The sequence below is a fragment of the Lutra lutra genome, chromosome 1 (genome assembly GCF_902655055.1).
Source record: "Lutra lutra chromosome 1, mLutLut1.2, whole genome shotgun sequence".
NCBI lineage: Eukaryota > Metazoa > Chordata > Mammalia > Carnivora > Mustelidae > Lutra > Lutra lutra.
Window position 1 is genome coordinate 170,908,035 of NC_062278.1, and position 24,100 is coordinate 170,932,134.

The 24,100-nt window shown below is 44.9% G+C and overlaps 2 protein-coding genes across 5 annotated transcripts in view; both read right to left on the reverse strand.

The window, feature by feature from the left end:
* The window catches only part of IRAK2 (interleukin 1 receptor associated kinase 2), a 60,901-nt gene extending 52,487 nt beyond the window's left edge, over positions 1 to 8,414 (reverse strand). For 2 of the 3 annotated variants that reach the window (XM_047744940.1, XM_047744930.1), the window contains exon 1: positions 8,236 to 8,413. In XM_047744940.1, coding sequence (XP_047600896.1) covers positions 8,236 to 8,329 — 94 coding nt within the window. In that variant the 5' untranslated portion in view covers positions 8,330 to 8,413. Of the gene's footprint in view, positions 1 to 8,235 lie in introns of all 3 variants that reach the window. The other variant, XM_047744948.1, reaches the window with a different exon arrangement.
* Positions 8,415 to 16,713: 8,299 nt separating this feature from the next.
* Positions 16,714 to 23,345, reverse strand: VHL (von Hippel-Lindau tumor suppressor). 2 transcript variants are annotated; one of them, XM_047744962.1, is made up of 3 exons: positions 22,929 to 23,339; positions 20,862 to 20,984; positions 16,714 to 18,973 (listed from the first exon to the last, which is right to left on the reverse strand). In XM_047744962.1, the coding sequence occupies exons 1-3, from the start codon at positions 23,266 to 23,268 to the stop codon at positions 18,777 to 18,779; spliced, it is 660 nt and encodes a 219-aa protein (XP_047600918.1). In that variant the 5' UTR covers positions 23,269 to 23,339; the 3' UTR covers positions 16,714 to 18,776. The 2 variants fall into 2 exon arrangements, with proteins under 2 accessions (XP_047600918.1, XP_047600927.1); XM_047744971.1 differs by lacking the exon at positions 20,862 to 20,984 and having other exon boundaries at positions 22,929 to 23,345.
* Between the last annotated feature and the right edge of the window lie 755 nt (positions 23,346 to 24,100).

The window sequence follows — 24,100 nt, forward strand, 5'->3', positions numbered from 1 at the left end:
TCCCTCCCCTCCGAGACTAGAAGCTCCATGTGGACAGGGAGTTTTATCTGTCTGTCCACTGGTAGGTCCTCAGAACAGAGATCAGCACCTGGCACAGAGTGGGGGCAAGGCCAGGCCCAGGGCGAAGTAAAGGAGGCACTCAGGAGGCAAACTTTAAGGAGGTTCTCACTCTCAGGGCTGATCCTGCACTCTCAGAAACTGGAGAGTAGGTACCTCCTTAAATTCTGCCCTGGGCATCTCATTCTCCCCACCCCTAGGTCCTAGTCCTTGCTGGGGGAAATGAATGAATGAATGAATGAATGAACAAACGAATGAACTAATGAACAAACGCAGGAACCCACAGCCCAGCATCCTCACAGAACTGTTACAGGGATCAAGAGAGCCCATGTATCTAAAAGCGCTTTGCCAAATCTGAAACACTATGAGATTTGCAGGGGGCTCCCGCTGGCAATACTAAATACAATACATTCGTCCTTTGCATTTTTCATTATAAAATGAATGGTTGTTCGCTAAAGAAAACTTGGAAAAATGAAGGGGAGAAAACTCCAGTAAAGCAAGTTACACAGCATCCCACCAGGGTACTTTCCCTTGCCCAAACTCTCCTCTCCCCTCCACAGAGCATCTGTTCTGGGCACAGCTGTTGCCACCGTGAGCTTCTGCAGCCTGCTCTCATTTATTAACGTTATACCAGAAGCATTCCCGAGTTGTTACTGCTCTTCCTAAATGGCATTTTTTTTTTAAGATTTTATTTATTTATTTGACAGAGAGATCACAAGCAGGCAGGGAGGCAGGCAGAGAGAGAGGAGGAAGCAGGCTCCCTGCTGAGCAGAGAGTCCGATGCGGGGCTCGATCCCAGGACTCTGAGATCATGACCTGAGCCGAAGGCAGAGGCTTAACCCACTGAGCCACCCAGGCGCCCCCTAAATGGCATTTTGAATGGTCACGTGCGTCCCACTAAATTTACTGAAGTGAAGGAGACTTTTTTCTCTTAACTAGGAATAAAAGAATCACACTTCAGATCCAGAATTTCAGAAATCATGAAACAGGAATCCATGTGAACATCAAGTCATTCATTCATTCAGCAGAATAGTTACTAGCACTTCTGTGCTCGAGCCTGTCACAAGCCCTAGAGGTGCTGCGGCAGGTAAGCCAGAAACCCATGGAGATTTCTGTTTGAAAAATACAAATGTGGGGCGCCTGGGTGGCTCAGTGGGTTAAAGCCTCTGCCTTTGGCTTGGGTCATGATCCTAGGGTCCTGGGATCGAGCCCCACATAGAGCCCCTGCATCCGGGCTCTCTGCTCAGCAGGGAGTCTGCTTCCCACCCTCTCTCTGCCTGCCTCTCTACTTGTAATCTCTGTCTGTCAAATAAATAAATAAAATCTAAAAAAAAAAAGAAAAGAAAAATACGAACGTAAGTTAACAGAGTGGGGAAGAAAAGGCAAGTGATCAAGCCTAGGACCGTATCACAAAGGGCCTCAAAGGCCAGGCTATAGCCTTTGGACTCGCTCCTAAGGGCCATAGATACTACGGAAGAGCTCAGAGCCAGGGAGTGACAGGATCCCATTGTCTAAGCCCCACCCTCTGGAGAAATGGGGACCATTGGGACAGCCTCCTGAACAGAGAAAGCCTGTTAGGAATGGAAAGTTCTCAGTTACAACTTTAGTCACTGGAAACCCCAGGCCAGATTCCTGGTCAGTGGGAAGTGATGTCAGCAGGGTCAGGGGCTGCTTCCAGCAGCTGAGAGAAAAGAGTGGAAGGAAGAGGAAGGAACACCTCCCCCGCACCCTCTCCCTACACCCCTTCTCTGCACGCCAGGCTGTTCATTGGCACACTTCCCACACTTCAGAGGCAGAGTGAGGTAATGGGAAAAACAGAAGCCCCGGTGTGATGTTCCACCCACAGTGTTGTGGGAACGTGCTCTCCTTACAGGCGACAGGACAGGAGAGAAGTAGGAACTAAGCCCTGAAGTGCCTCGTGGTTCATGCACTCCCATGACAGTGATGGAGCTTAAGGCAGCAACCCACCAACATTTAACCAGACCCTTAAAACAGGGTCAAGACAAGACAGAGATCTGGAAGGAATGAGTCACGCCCACGGACACTGTGAATTTCCTAGTTCTTTTCTCAACACACACAAGAAATACCTGATGATCACAGAATATCTAACAGGACAAAAATCAATGTCCCCATGATCATCCCACTTGGAGGAACTCAAGACAAGCACTGGTCATACTTTTTCTTCTATTCTTTCAGGCTTTTCTACAGATGTAAAAATACATATTTATGGGACACCTGGGTGGGTCAGTTGGTTAAGCATCTGCCTTTGGCTCAGGTCACGATTCGAGGGTCCTGGAATTGAGTCCCACATTGAGCTCCTTTCTCAGTGGGGAGCCTGCTTCTCACTCTAACCTGCTTTGCCTGCTGTTCCCCATGCTTGTGCTCTCTCTCTGTCTAACAAGCAAATAAAATCTTAAAAAAAAAAAAAAAGGTGGTTCGTGACCCAGATTTTGGATTCTGAGGCCTGGGTTCAAATCCTATTCTGCTACTTACTTGCTGTGTACTTGGGGAGGGTCCTTCACCATTCCCTATGCCTCATTGTCCTTATCTGTCAATGAGGATAACAACTGAACCTCAGAAGTTGTTGTGAGGATCCGACTGGTTACATATACAGGTGTACTTGGAATAGTGCTTCGTACATAGGAAGTGTCACATAATCATTAGCTGTAATTATTAAGCCAACTTCACTCTATGAAAACACTGTTTTTGTCCCTTGTGGTTTCCACAACGTGGGACCATCCCTCCAGGTCTGAGTCCCTGAATCCTGCATGAGCTCACCTGAGAGTAGAAAATCTTGCCCATGTTCAAAGCCTTCTGGAACAGACACAGCCTCCTGAAATAACCCACCCTATGGCCAAATGACCCTTGTCAGGACTAATGGGTCTCCTCCCTGGCTAAGAGAAAGAGAAAACACTAAGGAACTTCCACACATCATGTCCCCTAAGCCTCTCAGCAACTCACCCCTGTTTTATAGATGAGGACATGAAAGGCTCAGAGACAGGCAGTCACTTGCCCAAAATCACACAGCCTGACAGGGACAAAGCAGGGCTATGCACAAAGGCTAGCACAATAAAGGGACCTCTTCATCCCCTGGAATACACCTGGGTGGCGGACGCTGTAGGGAGCCCGTTTTCCCCCAGGGGCAAAACGGATGCAGCTGTGATCAGAGGGAAATGAGTGGGAAGCAGCCATAGTATCTGCCAACAGCTGTCAGATCCAAAGAGCACATGTATGTGTAGCCATGTGATTTTCTAAATCCCTTGAAGAAGGATCTTCCCACCCCAAAAATAACTCACAGAAGCAGAGACTCTTTAGACGGACAATGGCAATCACCAGTTCTGATGGAGAGGAAGCCAGACAGTGTTGTGGCTTGGCAAGAAGCAGCTGAATGGGGGCACCTGGGTGGCTCAGTGGATTAAAGCCTCTGCCTTCGGCTCAGGTCACGATCCCAGGGTCCTGGGATCGAGCCCCACATCGGGTTCTCTGCTCCGCAGGGAGCCTGCTTCCTCCTCCCTCTCTCTCTGCCTACCTCTCTGCCTACTTGTGATCTCTGTCAAATAAATAAATAAAATCTTTAAAAAGAAAAAAGAAAAAAAGAAAAGAAGCAGCTGAATGGGGGTCATGGCTGACTCCCAGCCCAGCAAGCCCCAGCCCAGCAAGAAGAGCTGACTGACCATGGGCTCAAAGCCATCTCGATGGGGGAGAAGGGCACATGCCTCAAGCCCTTAACACTCCTACAGCCTTTAGCTCACCATTTATTCAAGTACTTACTGAGGGTCTGCACACTGGCCAGGTGCTGTGCTAGGCTCTGGGAATACAGGCATGAACTAGATGGGTGGTCCCTGCCCTCACGGTGCTTACATTCTCCAGGGAAAGAGAGACATAAGTAAATAATTAAGGAACAAGGTAATATAAAAGTTTGTTAGGTGGAACAGCGGAAACAAAACAGTGGTGGTACAGACAGAAACAGGGGGACAGGGGAGGCCTCTAGAATAGGGGAAGTATGAACGGAGACCTGAAGAACTATGGACCTCCAAAGATGTCAGTGTCCCCAAAACCCGAAAACCCATGACTATGGGACCTTACATGACAAAAAGGACCTTGGAGATAAGCTTACATTAAGGGTCCTGAGATATGATTATCCTGAATTACCTGAGTGGGCCTATGTAATTCCAAGGGTCCTTATAAAAGGGTGGCAGCAGTATCAGATTCAAAGTTATTATAACAGAAGCAGAGGTCAGAGAGCGATTTGAGGATCTTATGCGGTTGGCTTTGAAGGTGGAGGAAGGGGCCGTGAGCCAAGGGATGCAGGCAGCCTGTAGAACCTGAAAAATTTAGGCAAGAAAATGGACTCTACCCTAGAGCATACAGAAGGAATGCAACCCTGCTGACACCTTGATTTTAGGACTTCTGACCTCCAGAATTGTAACATGATAAGTGTGTGCTGTTTTTAAGCCATTAAATTTGTGGTAATTTGTTACAGCAGCAAGAGGAATATAATGCAGACTAGAAAGCCAGCTATGGTGAGCACTGGGAGAAGAATGTCCCAGGCAGGTGGGATAGCAAGGAGGCCAGTGTGGCTGGAGCAGGGTGAGCAAGAGTGGGTGTGGAAGAAGAGGTCAGAAGTCAGTGAAGTGAGATTGTGACAGACTGGGAAGGCCTGGTGGAATGTGGAGTCTATCCTAAATAATCCCTGGAAGTCTTTGAAGAGTCTGAGAAACTGTGGTGTCTCCAGGGCTTAAAAAGTCAGAGGTATTCCCCCAAAGAGGATGTACATGGTGCCAATAAGCACATAAAAAGATACTCAACACCATGAGTCATTAGGAAAATGCAAATCACAATTAGAGATACCACTTCACGCATGCTCAGATGGCTAGAATTGAAAAGGCAGACAATAACAAGGGTCGGGGAGGATGTAGAGAAATTGGAACCCTCGTGTACTGCTGGAGGGAATGTAAAGAAGTGCAGCCAACATGAAGAACAATCTGGCACTTCCTCAAAATGTTAACTATAGCGTGACCATATGACTCAGTAATTCCACTCCTAGGTGTCTACACAAGGGAAATGAAAATTTGCATCTGCATAAAAACTTAGACACAAATGCGCATAGAAGTATTATTCATAATAGCTAAAAATGGAAAGAACCCAAATGTTCATCAACTGTTAAGTGCATACATAAAATGTGGCCCACCCATAGAATGCAATATTATTTGGTAATAAAGAGAAATTAAACACTGATACATGGTACCACATGGGTGAAACCTGAAAACTAAGGAAAGAAGGAAAGAAGCCAATCACAAAGGACTCCATATGATAGGATTCCATTTATAGGAAATGTCCAGAATAGGCAACGCCTAAAGATGAGGAAAATGGGAGGCATGTGTTGGAATGTTGGGAGTGACAGTGAAGGGGTGCAAGTTTCTTCTAGGGGGGTGATGAATGTGTTCCAAGTTTGACTGTGGAGATACTCTGCATATACTAAAAGCCATTGAATTGTACACTTTAAATGGATGAATTATATGCTATGGAGATTATCTCTTGATAAAGCTGCTTTTACAAATTCCCAGGTGTGCCTTCTAAATATGTTAGGAACAGAAGTTGCTCTGGTGTTTACAGTCAAGACCAACTTAAAAAAAAAAAAAAACAACCCTAGAAGGGATCTCTTATACAAAATTTGTCCACTGCTCAGGAAACATTCAAAGTAGAGAAGACACAAGTCATCGGAACAAAGGAACACAGTGCAGTGTAGAAATCCAGGTGGTAACAGACATTCTCAGAGATGCCTTGACATCTTACCAGTGACTGCCTCTGGGGAGAGGACCAGGGAGTCTAAAGACCAGGAAGAGGAAAGACATTTACCTTCCTCTCTACCCCTGGTATATTATTTACATTTGTAAATGCATGTGTTGCTTTTCTCCATTAAAAATCATTCACAAGGGCACCTGGGTGGCTCAGTGGGTTAAGCCGCTGCCTTCATCTCAGGTCATGATCTCAGGGTCCTGGGATCAAGTCCTGCATTGGGCTCTCTGCTCAGCAGGGAGCCTGCTTCCCTCTCTCTCTCTCTGCCTGCCTCTCTGCCTACTTGCGATCTCTCTCTGTCAAATAAATAAATAAAATCTTTAAAAAAAATGTTTTTTAAATCATTAACAAAAATACACAGTAAAAATAAAAACCTAAATCCATGTTTCTAAAGAACACTGTTTGGCAAGGAGAAAAAATTGTGAAAATTTTAAATGAAAAAAAAGCAAGCTATTAGAGTGTACTGATGTGATTTGTGAAAAATGCATGCACATAAATGTTTATTATTATGTACTAGAAGGTATAAACTACAGAGCTGTCTGCTAGCATGTAGTAAGGAGACAGTAACTGTTAGCTGCTGTTGCTGTTGTTCATTATTATTACTGGCATCCAAATAAGAATGGTTATCCCTGGGGGTGCCTGGGTGGCTCAGTGGGTTAAGCCTCTGCCTTCAGCTCAGGTCATGGTCTCAGGGTCCTGGATGGAGCCCCACATTGGGCTCTCTGCTCAGCAGGGAGCCTGCTTCCCCCATCTCTGCTCAGCAGGGAGCCTGCTTCCTCCTCTCTCCCTGCCTTCCTCTCTGCCTACTGGTGATCTCTCTGTCAAATAAATAAATAAAATCTTTTAAAAAAAATAATGTTTATCTATGTGTAGTGGAATTTGAGCTAGTCTTTGTTTCCCATAGCGTTTTGCAATAAGCATGTATTGTTTTTTTACTGGTCTAAAACAGGATTTCTGAATCTGAGCACTACTGACACTTTGGACCAGACAATTCTATGTGGAGGGGCTGTCCTGGGCATCTCTGGGCATTTAGCAGCATCTCTAGCTTTTACTTTAGTCTCTGCATGCTCCAAGTTGTGACAACCAAAAATGTCTCCAGACATTTGCTCCCTAGGGGACAAAATCGCCCCTGGTTGAGAATCACTAGGTTAAAATGTATATTATTTGCTCAAACTGGATGGATAACCCATACATGTTCATTTTATTATTTTTTTTCAACTGTACATATATATCACATACTATACATATATATCATATACTCCTGTATATACAGGAGTACATATATATGCATATCATAATCTAAATTCTCAAGAACATATAGAGGTTATTTTTTTTAAGATTTTTTTTTTTAATTTATTTGACAGAGAGAGATCACAAGTAGGCAGAGAGGCAGGCAGAGAGAGAGGGGGAAGCAGGCTCCCTGCCAGGCAGAGAGCCTGATGCGGGGCTCCATCCCAGGACTCTGGGATCATGACCTGAGCCGAAGGCAGAGGCTTAACCCACTGAGCCACCAGGTGCCCCTATAGAGGTTATTTTTTAAATAAAGTGGCACCAGCTACACTGAACTCGAACATAAAAATAATAATCGTTACTATTCCCTTATTACTTAACGAGAACCTGACAGTTACGTGTCAGGTGCCTCTTATACAACTGTCATTACTCACAAGAACCTCCAGTTCACAGATTAAGCTAAGGCTCAGAGAGGTTAAGCAACCCGTCCAAAGTCACCAGCTGGGAGGAGATCTGGAATGCAGACCTCTGCTTGGGAACCCTAGGACCACATGCGCAGCGGCCCCCAGATGCAGGGACTTCACAGCAGAGGTCAGGCGCGAACCAACAAAACACACCAAGGACTTAGGACGTCCCGTTGGAGTCAGACACCAAGGTCAAATCCCACTCTGCCACTTGGCAATGCCACGCCCTCAGGCAAGTTACTCTAGGTCTCCCAGCCCGTTTCCCCGTCTGTACAATGGGGGAAGAGAAACACTCACTTCACAGGCCCTTGTGGGAACGCGGGAGATAATCCGTGTCAAGTGCCTCCATCAGGGCCCAAAGCACAGTAACGACTCAGTGGCTCAGCAGCTGCTGAGAGTTTATTATGATGAGCTTTAGTGTAAACAGTAAAGTCGAAAGTCGAACCGCTCACTACCTAGGAACAGACTAACATAACAGAATCTCCAAAGATGACCTAACACCTTCCAGACCATCCCCTTGGAGGGGGCAGGAGGGCTCCAAACGGGGGGGTCGGTTGACGCCCTGAGGACACACGGCGAGCCCGCGGTCCGGAATGGCAGCACAAAGAGCCCCTCGGTTCGGGACCCACTTAAACAGAAGTGAGCGGGGGGCTTAGCGGCGGGGTCGCCGAGGGGCACCGCTCACCGAACTGCATCCAGTCCCACTCGCTGAGCGTATCCATGTTGCGGCACAGGTCGTCCAGCACCCAGGCGGGCAGCTGGTAGATGTAGCAGGACATGGCTGGGCTCCGGGGGCCGGCGGGCAGGCGCGCGGACAACTGGGGCAGCTGCGCCTGGGACAGGCTCCTGTACTCCGTGAGCGGGCGGGTCCCACCCGGCCACCGCCTCTGAGCGGCGGGGAAGTGGGCGGGGCGGGACGCTGGACGACACCGCCCCCCAGCGGCCACGCGTGGCGAGAGCAAGGTCCGAGCTGGGAGGGGAAACAGACCTGCGGTGCGGAGAGAACGCGTTTAGGGACACACGAAAGAGTTCAGTGTGAACTGACTCCACACCCAGCGCTTTTGACGCTCCGCCACATAAAATTCATTCAACAAATATTCTATTAACCACCTACTATATGTCAGGCAAAGTGTTCAAGGTGTTGGAGATACATGAATGGAAAAAACCTACAAACCTTGCTTTCATGGGATTTACAATCTAGATGGTGGAGGGAGAAAACTCATTATAAGTAATAAAAGTACTTAATAAAAGGGGCGCTTGGGTGGCTCAGTAGTTAAGCGACTGCCTTTGGCTCAGATCATGATCCCAGAGTCCTAGGCTCAAGCCACACATTGGGCTCCTTGCTCAGTGGGGAATCTGCTTCTCCCTCTCCTGCTCCCTTTGCTTCTGTTCCCTCTCTCGCTGTGTCTCTCTCTGTCAAATAAATAAATATTTTAAAGTACTTAATAAATAAGTTAGGTGGCGTGTTAAAAGGTGGTCAGTGCTATTGCACAAAAGAAAAAGGAAAGGTGGTTAAGGGGAATTAGGAATTCAGAGCAAGCATCAGGAGGACTTTTTTTTTTTTTAAGATTTTTATTTATTTATTTGACAGAGAGATCACAAGCAGGCAGAGAGGCAGGCAGAGAGAGAGGAGGAAGCAGGCTCCCCGCTGAGCAGAGAGCCCGATGCGGGGCTAGATCCCAGGACTCTGAGATCATGACCTGAGCCGAAGGCAGCGGCTTAACCCACTGAGCCCCCCAGACGGCCCCAGGAGGACTCTTAAATAGAGGAATCGGGATACTTTATCATAATAATGGCAACATTTATTGAGCAGCTACTTCGTGCCAGGCACTATTCTAAATGATCCAAATATCTCTGAGGAAAAAAAGACAAAATCCTTGCCCTGCTGGGAGACAGATGATAAGCAGTAAATAACTTAGCATTACAGAAGATGATAGGTAACATTCCAGAATAAAAGCGGAGTGTGAGAGGGGTGCCTGGGTGGCACAGTTGGTGAAGCTTCCAACTCTTGCTTTTGGATACGGTAGTGATTTCACTGTTGAGATGGAGCCCCAATTCTGGCTCCCACTCAGTGCTGCGTCAGCCTCAGATTTTTTCTCTCCCTCTCCCTCTGCCCCTCCTGCTCATGTGGGAAAATAAAAAATAATATAAAAATAAAAATAAATAAATCTTAAAAAAATAAGCAGACCCTCTTAGGTAGGTGTGCCCCAATCTACAGATGAGGAAACCAAAGCACAGAGAGGTTGAGTAATTTGCCTAACATCATACAGGTACAAGTGACAGAGCTGGGATTTGAACCCAAACAGTCTGACCACTGGCTACAAACTGCCTCTTTATTATAATAACTGGAATTTATCTATACCTACAATGTGCTTTGCATAAATTATTTGCTATAATTCTCATAAGTCTAAGCTATAGATAGTATTTTCTCTTTTTTTATACATTAATAGAGGAGTTGCAAGAAATTAGGCATCGTCACTGAGGGTAGATGAACTGGAGTTCCACTTTGTGGCCATAAACAGCTAAGGAGTATGGCTACAGAAGAAGGAAACGGAAATTAAAGTGGGAAGTCCTGGGGGCAAGTCCTGGTTCTGCCACCAAAAGGCTTTGTGACCCTGGACAACCCATTTCACTTCTCAAACCTTGTTTTCCACATCTGTAAAAAGACACTAATTATTTCTATTGCCTAGGGTCAAGAGCTAGGGAAGTGGATTAAATCAATTTATACAGCCCATATAAAATGCCTACTACAGGGTCTTTCTTGTACAGAGAAGAGGCTTAAAGAATGGTAGCTGCCATCCTGAAAAAAGCTCCAGGCAGAGTGCTCCCCTAATCCTTCAAAGGACTGGGTGGTTCAGTGGTTAAAGCCTCTGCCTTCGGCCCAGGGTCCTGGGATCGAGCCCCAAGTCGGGCTCTCTGCTCAGCAGGGAGCCTGTTTCCCTTCCCCTCTCTCTGCCTGCCTCTCTGCCTACTTGTGATCTCTGTCTGTCAAATAAATAAATTAAAAAAAATTTTTTTTTAATCCTTCGAAGGACAAAGGATCAAAGGACATCAAAATCATTTTTTAAAGAAAAGAAAAGAGGGGCACCCGGGTGGCTCAGTCATTGGGTTGTCTGCCTTTGGCTCAGGTCATGATCCCAGGGTTCTGGGATCAAGGCCCGCATCATCGGGAAGCCTGCTTCTCCCACTGCTTGTGTTCCCTCTCTCGCTGTCTCTCTTTGTCAAATAAATAAATAAAATCCTTAAGAGAAAGAAAGAAAAGAAAAAGTCACCCACCACCTTAGAATTCTATAGGGATACAGGCCCTACTTCAGTCACTGTCTGGCTCTTCATCCTGGAGCAAATTTGCAGTTTTCTCTTTTGTAAACTGAATATTCTACCTTAGCCACTTTGAAGGATTGGGGTGAAGCTGACATGGATAAACGGTAGAGTTCTTAGCCCAATAAAGTGTTGCTTATATGCAAGTCCACCCCTTTGATGTTGGAAAGTGTTCTGTGACTGTTTTTCAGAGGAAGTCTTGTGTTTCAGCAGTGGTTGAAGGTGGAATTGAAGGAGAAAGCACCTACATCCCAGGACAAACATCCTCTTCTTTCATTTTTTTCTACTTAGAGTCTTCTGCCTGCATCTCTCTCTCTTCTGCAAGTACAGAGCAGCTGTCTTTGTAGGATTATTCCCTTAGTGGCATGGGACCTCTTCCCCTTGATGGGGCTTGGAGACCACAGGAGATTTGCATTCAGCCTTGGCCAGTCCAGTATAGACAAGTCACAACTCCTCTCTCTGCTATCTCCTTGGGCTCTTGGCAAGTTTCCTTTTCACCCGATCCTCAGGGCTTGGAATCTGAGTCCCAGGATTTTCTCCTCTGGGGAGACCTAAGTAGTTCAGGGCCTAAGCAGGTCATCTTAGGAGCACATCTTGGTCCAAATTTTTAGAATAAATTCTTCAAAGTTAGATCATTGTTATTACGAGTTAATAGTGCTGCCACTCACCTACCCAGGACCAAGCATTCAGCATACATTATCTGGGATCCTCACAACAACCCTACGAGGTAGGTTTATTGTTGCCATCCTACAGATGAGAAAAGTGAGGCATAACTCCAAACTGGCCAAGTTACAGGATTCAACCCAAACCTGACCCCAAAGGAAGTGCTCTTTCTACTTGATTATACTGCCTCACCACAAAGAGAAATTTCCTTTGATCCTGCACAGTTCATTTTTCCCCTAATTGGCTGCTTTCCAACACCCTCCCTACCACAATCAACTAGAAACAATTATTGAGCTTGAATGTAACTAGTTATACAGTTGTATCATTTTGATCTATTCACATTTAATTACCTTGAAATTAGTCAGTGGATTGCACTCCAGCTGCACTTTAGCAAGTTTTAACAAACTATACATGACCAACCTGACCTCCACAGATCCAGACTCAATTGTAGGTGGGTTTGGGGTGGGGCTCAGGCCCTGGCATTTTTATTTTTTTCAGAGCCTCTCCTCTTTTCTTTAAAGTTTTTATTTATTTATTTTTGTTATTTTTTTGTTTTTAGAGAGAGTGAGGGAAAGGGCAGAGGAGGGGGAGAGAGAATCTCTTTTTTTTTTTTTTTAAGATTTTATTTATTTATTTGACAGACAGAGATCACAGTAGGCAGAGGCAGGCAGAGAGAGAGAGGAGGAAGCAGGCTCCCCGCTGAGCAGAGAGATCATGACCTGAGCCAAAGGCAGAGGCTTAACCCACTGAGCCACCCAGGCGCCCTGAGGGGGGCAGGGAGAGAATCTTAACCAGGCTCCCCGCCCAGTGCAAAGCCCAGTGTGGGGCTTGATCTGACAACTCTGAGGTCATGACCTGAGCTGAAATCAAGAGTCAGATGCTTAAAGGACTGAGCCACCCAGATGTTCCTTAAGTTTTTATTTTAACCACCCAGTGTTCATTAACAACAAGGCACTGACATTTTAAAAAGCTTCCTGCATTTGGGGCACCTGGATGGCTCAGTTAAGTGTCTGCCTTCTGCTCAGGTCATGATCCCAGGGTCCTGGAATCAAGTCCTGCATCGGGCTCCTTTCTCAGCAGGAAGCCTGCTTCTCCTTCTGCCTGTTGCTCCCCCAGCTTGTGCGGTCTCTCTCTCTCTCTCTCTGACAAGTAAATAAATAAAATCTTTTTAAAAAATAATAAATTAAAAATTTTAAAATATCTTGTTTCTTTTTTTGAGTACATGATCATTGTAAAAAAAAAAAAGAGTAGTTAACCTTAAAAATAAAGCTGTCAGTTATTTTACCAGCAAAAATTGGTTTATTCAGGAATAGCACAGAATTATGAATCAAGACACGAGATACTACAAAACCATAGACAAGTCACAGAAAAAAAAACAGGAAGGCTCCTTTACAGAGGAAAGAGTGGAGCTGGGAGCGCTGTCAAAAACAAAGTCCAAGGTGGGGCGCCTGTGTGGCTCAGTGGGTTAAGCCGCTGCCTTCGGCTCAGGTCGTGATCTCAGGGTCCTGGGATCGAGCCCCGCATCGGGCTCTCTGCTCAGCAGGGAGCCTGGTTCCTCCTCTCTCTCTACCTGCCTCTCTGCCTGCTTGTGATCTCTCTCTGTCAAATAAATAAATAAAATCTTAAAAAAAAAAAAAAAAAAAAAAACAAAGTCCAGGGGCGCCTGGGTGGCTCAGTGGGTTAAGCCGCTGCCTTCGGCTCAGGTCATGGTCTCAGGGTCCTGGGATCGAGTCCCGCATCGGGCTCTCTGCTGAGCAGGAAGCCTGCTTCCCTCTCTCTCTCTCTCTGCCTGCCTCTCCGTCTACTTGTGATCTCTCTCTCTATCAAATAAATAATAAATAAAAAATCTTTAAAAAAAAAAAAAAAACAAAGTCCATTAGAACAAACTGGGAGTTCAAAGTATGGTAGCTTTTCATTGGCTGAGTTGTCTCATTGGCTAGGCTGTTGCTGGGAGAAGAGGAACCTTTTTTCCTCCCACTGGGATAGCAGTGTCCACCTACAGCGTCCCTCTCTTCCTGTTGGGGTCTACAACTAAGGAGTGGTAGGCCGCGAGAGCTCCCCCTGCTGGCCTCCTGACTCCACTTCAGTGAGTTTTCCTTTCGCTAATTTTCAGAGTGAATTAAGAAAAAACTCAGTCCTAGTCTTTCCTCCTCCTGTGTAGGAAAAAATCCAGTTCTACCTTCTCCTGTATTTTTCTCCTTGACCCTACACAGAACACAACTTTTGACAGTTCTGGTCACCAGATGTTGGTGGGGGGAGCTATTTATTCCACAACAAGCAATTCTCTGCAACACCAGTTGGTATCCTACAGCTTCACTTACTTCTAACACTGGCTATCTGGAAATAGATTCCACAGATCCCATCTCCCAGAGAAAATTCTATCTCCCAGTCCCAATCTATGGTGAGGGGAAGCCCCAGGGAAATGTTTGGTTGGGGCAGGGAGCTCAGGTGTGCCAACAAAAAAAGGGAAATACTGAAGGGGTATCAGGCAGCCCAGTGACTGGCATACAGTAGGAGTGAGGTGGTAAGAATGGGATACAGAAACCTCGTATGAAATTATCTGAAAGTTCACACTCACATGTCAAGAGTACAAAACACTGTAACCTATTTCATACCCTCAGTGTGCTGATTTATGGGACAGTGCCTGTCCTTTTATCACCTTCTCAGTATATAAGCGCTGATAAAATGGAAACAACTTACCTTTTTTTTTTAATAGACTTTAAGATCACAGCATAAGTGAGAGGAAGGTACAGGTATTTCCCATATACCTCCTGCCCCCACACATGCAAAGCTTCCCCCATAATCAACATCCCCATTCAAATAGTACATTTGTTACAACTGATGAACCTTCACTGATACACCATTATCACCCCAAGACAATAGTTTACTTTAAGGTTCATTCTTGGTGTTGTATATTTTATGTTTTACAAACTCACATATCTACCATTATAGTATCATACAGAAGAGCTTCATTGCCCTAAAATAATCCCATGCTCTGCCTATTCATCCCACCCTCCCTTCCATACCCTGGCAACCATTATCTTTTTACTCCATAGTTTGGCCTTTTCCAGAAATGTCATAGAGCTGAAATCGTACACTATGTGACCTTTATAGATTGGCTTCTTTCACTTAAGAATATGCATTAAAGTTTCCTCCATGTCTTTTCATGGTTGACAGCTCATTTCTGCTTAGTGCTGAATAGTATTCTGTGTCTGGAACTGTTTATTTATACATTCACCTACTAAAGGACACCCTGATTCCTTCTAAGTTTTGCCAATTATAAATGAGGCTGCTATAAATATCCAAGTTTTTAACCCCTTTGGGTAAACATCAAGGAGCATGATTACTGAAATATATGATAAGAGAATATTTACTTTGTAAGAAACTGCCAAATTGGGGGCGCCTGAGTGGCTGTGGGTTAAGCCTTGCCTTCAGCTCAGGTCATGATCTCTGGGTCCTGGGATCGAGCCCCTCATTGGGCTCTCTGCTCAGCCAGGAGCCTGCTTTCCCCTCCCTCTCTGCCTGCCTTCCTACTTGTGATCTCTCTGTCAAATAAATAAATAAAAATCTTAAAAAAAAAAAAAAAGAAAGAAAGAAAAGAAAAGAAACTGCCAAACTGTAAGTGGCTGTACCATTCTGCATTCCAACCAGCAGTGAGAATTCCTATTGCTGGTATTCTTGCCAGCATTTGTTGGCCTCCTCCAGATTTTGGCCACTCTAACAGGTGTGCACTGGTATCTCATTATTTTTAAGTAGACTCCATACCCAGTGTGGAGCCTAATACGGGTGGGTGCTTGAAATCATGACCCTGAGATCAAGACCTGAGCTGAGATCAAGAGTCAGATGTTTAACTGACTGAGCCACCCAGGTGCCCCTCTCCTTGTTTTAATGTGCATTTCCCTGGTGATATATGATGTGGCACATCTTTTCATATGCTTACTTGCCAACTGTATAATTTCTTCAGTAAGGTGTCTGTTAAGGTTGGTCCTGTTTATGTGGGAAAAAAAACCAACTCCTCATTGTGAGTACTTTTCTTAATGCTTTTATGCAGTGCTTAATTTTTTTCACAGTGGTATTTCATTTTTACATGAAAAATGAAGCTAAAAGAAACAATGTTCTAAAAAAAAAAAACCCAAACAAACAAACATGGGGTGCCTGGGTGGCTCAGTGGGTTAAGTCTCTGCCTTTGGCTCAGGTCATGATCTCAGGGTCCTGGGATCGAGCCCTGCATCGGGCTCTCTGCTCAGCAGGGAGCCTGCTTCCCCCTCTCTCTCTACCTCTCTGCCTACTTGTGATCTCTCTCTCTGTGAAATAAATAAAATCTTAAAAAAAAAAAAAAAATCAGGATGAGGAGGGGCACTTTAGTGGCTCAGTTGGTTAAATGTCCCACGCTTGGGGTGCCTGGGTGGCTCATTTGGTTAAGCAACTGCCTTTGGCTCAGGTCATAATCCCGGAGTCTCTGGATCAAGTCTCGCATCGGGCTCTCTGCTCAGCAGGGAGTCTGCTTCTCCCTCTGACCTTCTCCCCTCTCATGCTCTCTCTTACTTGCTCACTCAAATAAATAAATAAAATCTTAAAAAAAAAAAAAGTGTCCCAAGCTTGGTTTTAGCTCAGGTCCTTTCTCAGGGTCATGTGACAGAGCCCTGCACTGGGCTCCAGGCTCAGCACAGTCTGCTTGAGATCCTCTCTCTCCCCTTATCCCTCCCCTCACTTGTGTTCTCTCTAAATAAATAAATAAATAAATAAAAATCTTAAAAAAAAAAAAAAAAAACACACGGTGAAAAAGAAAAAAAATTTTAAATAAATACATACACACATATATACATACACAAAACCAGGGTGGGGTGCCTGGCTGGCTCAGTAGAGCACACAACTCTTTATCTTGGGGTTGTGAGTTTGCACCCCATGTTAGGTATAGAGATTACTTAAGGAAATAAAAAAGTAAAAAACAAAAAATAAAAGAAACCCAAGGTTGGAAAGAAAAGGGCCTGAGCATGAAGACAGTTGCTTGAGTCTGTAATGTCCCTTCCCACTTAAGCCTTTACAGAAACACAGGTGTCTCACAACAGAGCCACACAGAGACATACCAAACCTATTTCCTTAGCTCAGCACCATTTAACATATTCAAGAACAGCTTTTTGGGTTTTTTTTTAACTCAAAATAGGAAACATCACAGTCTCTTAGGAGCAATACATTTAATATAGTCATAAAATCTCAAATGAAATACATATATTATCCATGCTACAGGTTTTCAATCTTCCTTGAACAACACAAAAAAAACACAGTACTCAAACTGCAGTTTTCAAAGGATGAACACGAATCTCATTTGGACACAAAGACAGGTCAAAAAAAATTTTAAACCAATGTTGAACAAATCCAGCAACAGCAGACTTCCTGACATCCCCCATCTCATCCCACCCTCGAATACACACTGCTGCCTGCTCCCCAGCATTTCTTCCTTCCCACCTAGCAGCTCAGTAACACATCAGACACAGAGACGTGTGTCACTGATTACTACAGCATGCCTAAAAAACAAAGGCCAATTTATTAACTGAATGTTGAAAGAGGGGATTAAGACAAGGTGAAACAAAATCTAGGGGAAACTGTGGGGCACTGTCTTACTTCACGCTGATTTCAGAGCACAGGAATTGTGCTCAAAGGTTAATATAGGAACTAAGGATACCAAGAAATATCCCACTATTCATAAAAGGAAGACTGCACTAATGTCTACAAAGAGCTTATAATACCATGGGAAGATATTTAAATTATAAAATTATAACTAAGAAGGTAGAATACAAAACTGTATATTCAGTACGATCTCAACTATGTAAAACCAAACCAACCACAGCATGCCCTAAAAAGGCCAAAAGTTCAAAATGTTTGGGGACTCTATTCAAGTAGTATAGCTACAGTGATCTTTTTTTCCTTTTACTTTATTGTCTTTACCAAAATTTTCTTTACTGGGGGGATTTTTTTTTTTTAACTATCAGTTACCAAAAAAGAAAGCCTGATAGAAGTATTGAATTTGAGTTAAACAATTTAAGTCCAGCCTATAAGAAAGGATTTGTACATTTATAAAATTATAAAACATTTCAGGTTACTCCCTGAATCCACTGTGTGTTATGAGTAACTTCCAAGAGGTGGAGGGCTTCTGCCTCTTCTCCAGCCAGGTGCAAAATGTCACCAGATCCTGCCTGATGAAAAATGCTGAAATAGGACCCTTGCAAGTCCAGATGAGCCTGTAAGTGACTTCCCTTAGTGGTCCCCACTGCCCCAACACCACTGGCCCATGGTTAAAACACCAGCAGCATTAAAAACAACAACAACAACAACAACAAAAACACTAAGCCAAACAGAAATGTAGTGGATCTACCAAAAAGTAACAGTAATACCCACACTTAAATCTATTTAAGTACAGTAAAAATCTATTTACAGTACAGTAGCAGCTCCTTAATACTAGAACTAAACAAAAGGATAGCTATTCTCTCCTATCCTCTGTGCAGATGTCAAGTTTCAGAAAGCAATCATCACAATAACTGTAGAAAGCTATTCCTGGTTTAGAAACAAATAAAATAGAACTAAAACAACAGTGGACAGAGAAAAGCACAAAATTTAGAAAGTTATAAAAAGTGCTTTCTATAAAAGTGATTCCCTTTAAAACATTTGTTTACTGTATATAATGTAAGGTCCCCACTTCCCCACCCCCCAAAAAAGGGCAAAACCTCCAAACACTTTCTACCAAAGTATCTACTGGTTTGTTCATTCAACAAACAGTGACTGAAGGCTCATAATGCATGAGGCACTGGGGTCTCAAAGAGGAGACAGACTTGTCCCTGCCTCAAGGACATCTCTGTCTTCTCAAAGTGGGAGGTGGACATATCACCAACCACAACACAGCAATTAAAAGCAGATGCCACTGCTTTCTTACAATTAAAGAATATGCTGCAATTCTTATTGAATTACTTACACAAAAGTCCTTATATAGAAACTTTCCTGACTTACTAGGAGGCAAAAATGCAACTACTTGATGAATACTTCTAGAAGGGGCAGGCATTAAATTACATTTTGTGATATTTGCCCCTAAACATCACAATGCCTACTGAAGTCAGTTGACTTTCCTATAAGCAATGGAGGATTTTTTACTCTGAGAATGAGACACCTTGAATCTGAGAATAAGTGACCAGTCCTAAATGTAGATCAAGACTAGTTACTACCATCAAAGGCTAAAACTCAGGAGTGCAAATTTCATTTAAAATCCTCAGTCTCCCCTTCCAGCCGTTGATTTTCAATATGCTCCTGTGTCAGCCGCTCCAGGTCTTTCCTTACATTCGGGTGGTCCTCCAGATCTTCATAGAGTGATCTCACGATGTCCAGTCTCCTGTAATTCTCGGGCTTGACTAGGCTTCGGACAACCTGGAGGCACCGCTCTTTCAGCGTATACACTGTAAATGCAGAAAACCAAATCCTCAGCAGCAGACTCAAGCTTTGGGACAAGGAAGGAGCAAGAGGCTTTGCCAACCACAGCAATTCCATTTACTATATACAGACCTCACTTTGGGCTAAAAAAGTGAGGGCCTGTGTGTCGCAGAGTGTAACATGATGGCCCTAATGCACATCTCCATGGTATGCAGGACTTCGTGTAGTAACTTCCCCTTACAAGTGTGTTGTTTGTGATGTGCTTTAACTAAATGAATGTGGGTGACGTAACAGACACTGTGCCAATTCTGAACCTAACATTTAAGAAGCCCTGGCAACTTCCACTTTTACGCTCTCAGGAGCCCTGAGCTACCCTACACAAGAGCTACCCTACACAAGAGGAACAAGCCCTGAGAATGCATAGGAGGGAGGCCCAGCCACCAGCCAACCTGCCAGCAGTCAGCCACACCAACGACCACAAATGAGCAGAATAACCACCTGCCTGAGCTTAGCCTAGACTGCAGAATTATGAATAAGAAAGAAGTTCTTAGTTTGGGGGTAGCTGTCACAAAGCAATAGATAACCAAAACAGTTTGTAACTGGATTTTGAGGAACTCCAGTTCTATTTTAAACTCACTGGGGAATTTACTCTTTAAGGGCATCCTATAAGCCAAAAGTTACATTTATCAATTTAACTTATCAACTCATCAATTTTTGTACACCTGCTTCCTTAAAACAGGATCCACATATATGTATCAGTTTGAACTTTATGAAGCTACAGGCATTTGGGTTTGTTTTGTTTGTTTTTAAGATTTTATTTTTAAGGGCGCCTGGGTGGCTCAGTGGGTTAAAGCCTCTGCCTTTGGCTCAGGTCATGATCTCAGGGTCCTGGGATTGAGCCCCGCATCGGGCTCTCTGCTCAGCAGGGAGCCTGCTTCCCCCTCTCTCTCTGTCTGCCTCTCTGCCTACTTGTGATCTCTGTCTGTCAAATAAATAAATAAAAAATCTTTTAAAAAAAAAAAAAAAGATTTTATTTTTAAGTAATCTCTTACTTGGGGCTCAAACTCACAAGCCTGAGATCAATAGCTGCATGCTTCCAGGTACCCTTGTATTTGGGGTTTTTTAATCCACAAGAACATCAGTTTAAGTTCAACCTAATAAAATCAACTGAGTTTTAAACAAATAGTAAACTATGATGTTAATGTTCAATTCGGTGATTTTTTTTTAACCTGTTTGGCACTGAGCTTGAGTGGGTTAAATAACATTAAAAGATACAACACTAGGGGCACCTGGGTGGCTCAGTCGGTTAAGCATCTGCTTTCAACTCAGGTCATGATCCCAGGGTCCTAGGATCGAGCCCCACATCGGGCTCTCTGCTCAACGGGGAGCCTGCTTCCTCCTCTCTCTCTCTCTCTCTCTCTATCTGCCTCTCTGCCTGCTTGTGATCTCTGTCAAATAAGTAAATAAAATCTTTTAAAAAAATTTTTAAAAAGCATACAAATAAATTTGTTCCATTTTATTTGTGGTAGAGGACAGGACACAGAAAGGTTGGATAACTCGGCTAGAATCCAGTAAAAGCCAATAAAGGTTTGGCTCCTTCAAATGGCTTATTCTCTACTTACTACAACAGCCTTATCTTTTTATTTATTCTTTTTACTTATTTATATTAATTTTTAAGTAATCTCTATACCCAACATGGGGCTTGAACTCATGACCCTGAGATCAAGAGTTCCATGTTCTATTGACTGCCTTTGGCTTGGGTCACGATCCCAGGGTCCTAGGAGCCTGCTCTTGCTCAGCAGGGAGCCTGCTTCTCCCTCTGCCACTCCCCATGCCTGTGCTCTTTCTCTCTGACAAATAAATAAAATCTTAAAAAAAAAAAAAAAAAAAAAAAGTAAGATGGAACATCAGTACCTGGCAGTGTGATGTTGGCAAAAATAGGCTGTCCATCAACATTGAGAGATGGCACAAAGAGCTCAGTCTGGTTAACCAGAAGGCCATCGTATGTCCCTGCATCTCTGAAGAGCCAAAGGTGACCTGTTAAAACAAGCAGAGGCTGTTATGTAGCCACACACCCACTTCCTTCATCTTCCTGGATTGGCACTGAAGTACTTGACTCTCATTCTGCTTAAAATATCAGACAAAGCCCTTCCAATAATATTATCTTACTAAATCCTCACAAAAAAAAGGCCAAGCAACTTACTCAAGGAAACAGCGACAGTAAGGGAAAAAGAGCATGTACTTGAGGCTCCAAATACCATGCCTTTCCTGCTACCCCATGGTCAAAAAGCAAAGTTCATGAATTGCAAATCACACCAAACACGGCAAACTAAAAGAAAGAACTTCACCAACTCCTTATATCTGTGCCTCTCAAGAACAAGGAGGTGCAAAAACATCATGTTAACAAAAAGAAACCAGACAGAAAAGGGTACATTCTGTAGGAAAAGATGCAGCTAATCTATGGTGTGAAAAACCAGAATGACTGCCTCTGGAAGAGAGGGGATTGAGTGGAAAGGGGCAGGAGGGAACTTTCTAAAGTGATGGAAATGTTCTAATCTAGAATTCGATCTAGGTGTTGCTATATTTGTCAAAAACACATCAAACTCTAAGATCTGTGCATTTAACTGCACGTGTATTATACCTGAATTTAAGAAACAAATACATCATGGGTGGGGGGAAGAGGGCGGGGAAGAAGAGAGCCCCCCTCCCCCCACCTAACTTTCTATTAAGGGAGGTAGAGACTATGAATAAACACATCATTAAAAATGAATTCATTAGCTAATTAATTAAATAATCATGTGTTCCTGGGGCACAAACTTACTTGATTTGCTGGGAAAATTAAGAAATATAAACTGGTAAATAATTTTTTTTATTATGGTAAAACGTACAGTTTTACAGTTTACATACAGTTCAGTGACATTAAGTAGATTCACAGAGTAATTTTTTTAAAAATTTTATATTAAACCAGGCACAGATAAGTTTTGGAGAATACAAAATTCACAATTTCTTGGATAAAATAGGACACTACAGAAATGTTAGCCCTCAGAAGAATTGTGTTCTCCCTCTTTTAATATCAAGGTAAGTCTGGTGTAAAAATTTGGAGATTTCTGAGTAGGCTCCTCTCAAGGCAAAAGGATCTACTGGGATCCTGCCAGGATGGCTGTGAAAATTAACCAAGTACGATTTCTCTTTTTTGAAAGCTATGGGAAGATTACTGCCTTATTACAACAGCCTCCTTAACTGGCTCCTCAGCAGCAGTCTTCCCTCTCCAAACCACTGTGCAACTCGGGGGAGCTTTTCGGTATTAAAATCTGTCACTGTCATTTCCATGCTTAAAAATTCCATGGCCCCTCTCTCCCCAGGGGAAAAACCGTCTTTCAGGTTTCCCCTCCAGAGACTGCAGGTGTTATTAGCCCCCGCGGTTCCCTCTGGCTACAACTCTCAACTCCTCTGTCTTGGGTCGGTCAGCCCCTCTGCACCTGGCGGGCTTCCATTTCTTCTGCTCTGGGGTGCTCGAAGTGAAACGACACACGCCGTCCCTTCACCGGGCAGGAGCCTGCTCCAAGCCCCCACCTTCCGCCGTGCTCCGTCTCTCTAGCAGCCGCTGGGACACTGGCTAGTTAGCTGTGTGTGCACTCGCCCGTCCCCGCCCCCGGACTGTGTTCTCCCTGAAGGCAGGGACCCTACGCGGAACTGGCTCACCGGGGACATTAGAGAACCTGAGACTCTCCCATTCAAGGATTGAACTAATGGGCATTAGATAGGGAGCATTTTTAGTAGTAAATACGCGTGTAAGGGGGAAAAGTCACCTCAGGAAAATTACTCAGTACTAAAGAGAATAAGGTGCCACTCACTAGCAGCGTCAACCTGGATTTGTCACAGCCTGTCGGGGCTCGAGCAGGCGCTCGCTGCGCCCTGGGACAAAGCGGGAGGCGCGGTCCGCCTGGGCCCGCCCGGCCAGGGCGACCCCAGTCCGCCTACCTCGGTAGCTATGGATGCGGCGGCCCGTGCCCGGCGGCAGCGTCGGGTAGGGCTGCGGCTCGCCGTCGAAGTTGAGCCACACCGGCAGCACGACGCGCGGGCTGCGGTTGCAGAAGATGACTTGCGACGGCTCGCAGGAGTTCACCGAGCGCAGCACCGGACGCGGCTGCACGGCCTCCATCTCCTCCTGGGCGCCCTGCTCCTCCGGATCAGACTCTTCCGGCCCGGACTCCTCGGCGCCCGACTCCTCCCCGCCGTCCTCTTCAGGACCCACCTCCTCGGCGCCCACCTCCTCCGCACCCGCCTCGGTCTCTTCCACGTTCCCTGCTTTCCGGGGCATTACCTACCGGAGCTTAGACAACCCCAGCCTCGCGGACTCCGGATTTGCGGGCCTCACGGGGCGGAGCCGGGCGTGCGTGCGCGCGCGTCCCCGTATGCGTGCGTGCGCGTCCCCGCAAGAGCGCGAGCTGTTTTCGCGCGCTCTCGGTCAGGGACGGAATACTGTGGCAGAAATGGCGGGTTTGAAACCTTGTGGCAGCGCGGGTGGCCTCTCCAGCCTTTGGAACCGAGCATCCAGGAGGCGGAGCCTGGTGTCAGGCCATTTCATCGGCTCGTTTCCTCTATAAAGTGGATTTGTTTCCGCCCCCCCCCCCGCACTAATAAGATTTTTTTTTTAATTTTATTTATTTGACAGAGACATCACAAGTAAGCAGAAGCAGGCAGAGAGAGAGGGGGAAGCAGGCTCCCCGCTAAGCAGAGAGCCCGATGTGGGGCTCGATTCCCAGGACCCTGAGACCATGACCCTAACAGAAGGCAGAGACTCAACCTACTGAGCCAACCAGGCGCCCCACTAAGTTTTTGATGCAGCATTTCCTTAACTTCATTTGGTCTCTCTCTCTCTCTCTTTTTTTTTTTTTTTAAGATTTTATTTATTTATTTGACAGAGATCACAAGCAGGCTCCCCACTTGAGCAAGGAGCCGGATGCTGGGCTCTATCCCAGGACCCTGGGATCATGACCTGAGCAGAAGGCAGAGGCTTAACCCACTGAGCCACCCAGGCACCCTTCATTCGGTCTCTTGATACCTTCATTGTTTTTGCCGTATTCTCCCTACCATACGAGCTATTATTTATTTAATAATTTTCTCATTCATTTTTGTCTCCATTTTGGGTC

Bases quoted from the DNA above. Each gene is read 5' to 3' on its own strand.
- VHL (XM_047744962.1), bottom strand. From the start codon at position 23,268: ATGCCCCGGAAAGCAGGGAACGTGGAAGAGACCGAGGCGGGTGCGGAG. The intron at 20,985-22,928 runs GTAGGCGGACTG...TTGTTTTAACAG, and splicing joins CCGCATCCATAGCTACCGAG to GTCACCTTTGGCTCTTCAGA. The intron at 18,974-20,861 runs GTACTGATGTTC...CTGCATTTACAG, and splicing joins TGCCAACATCACACTGCCAG to TGTATACGCTGAAAGAGCGG.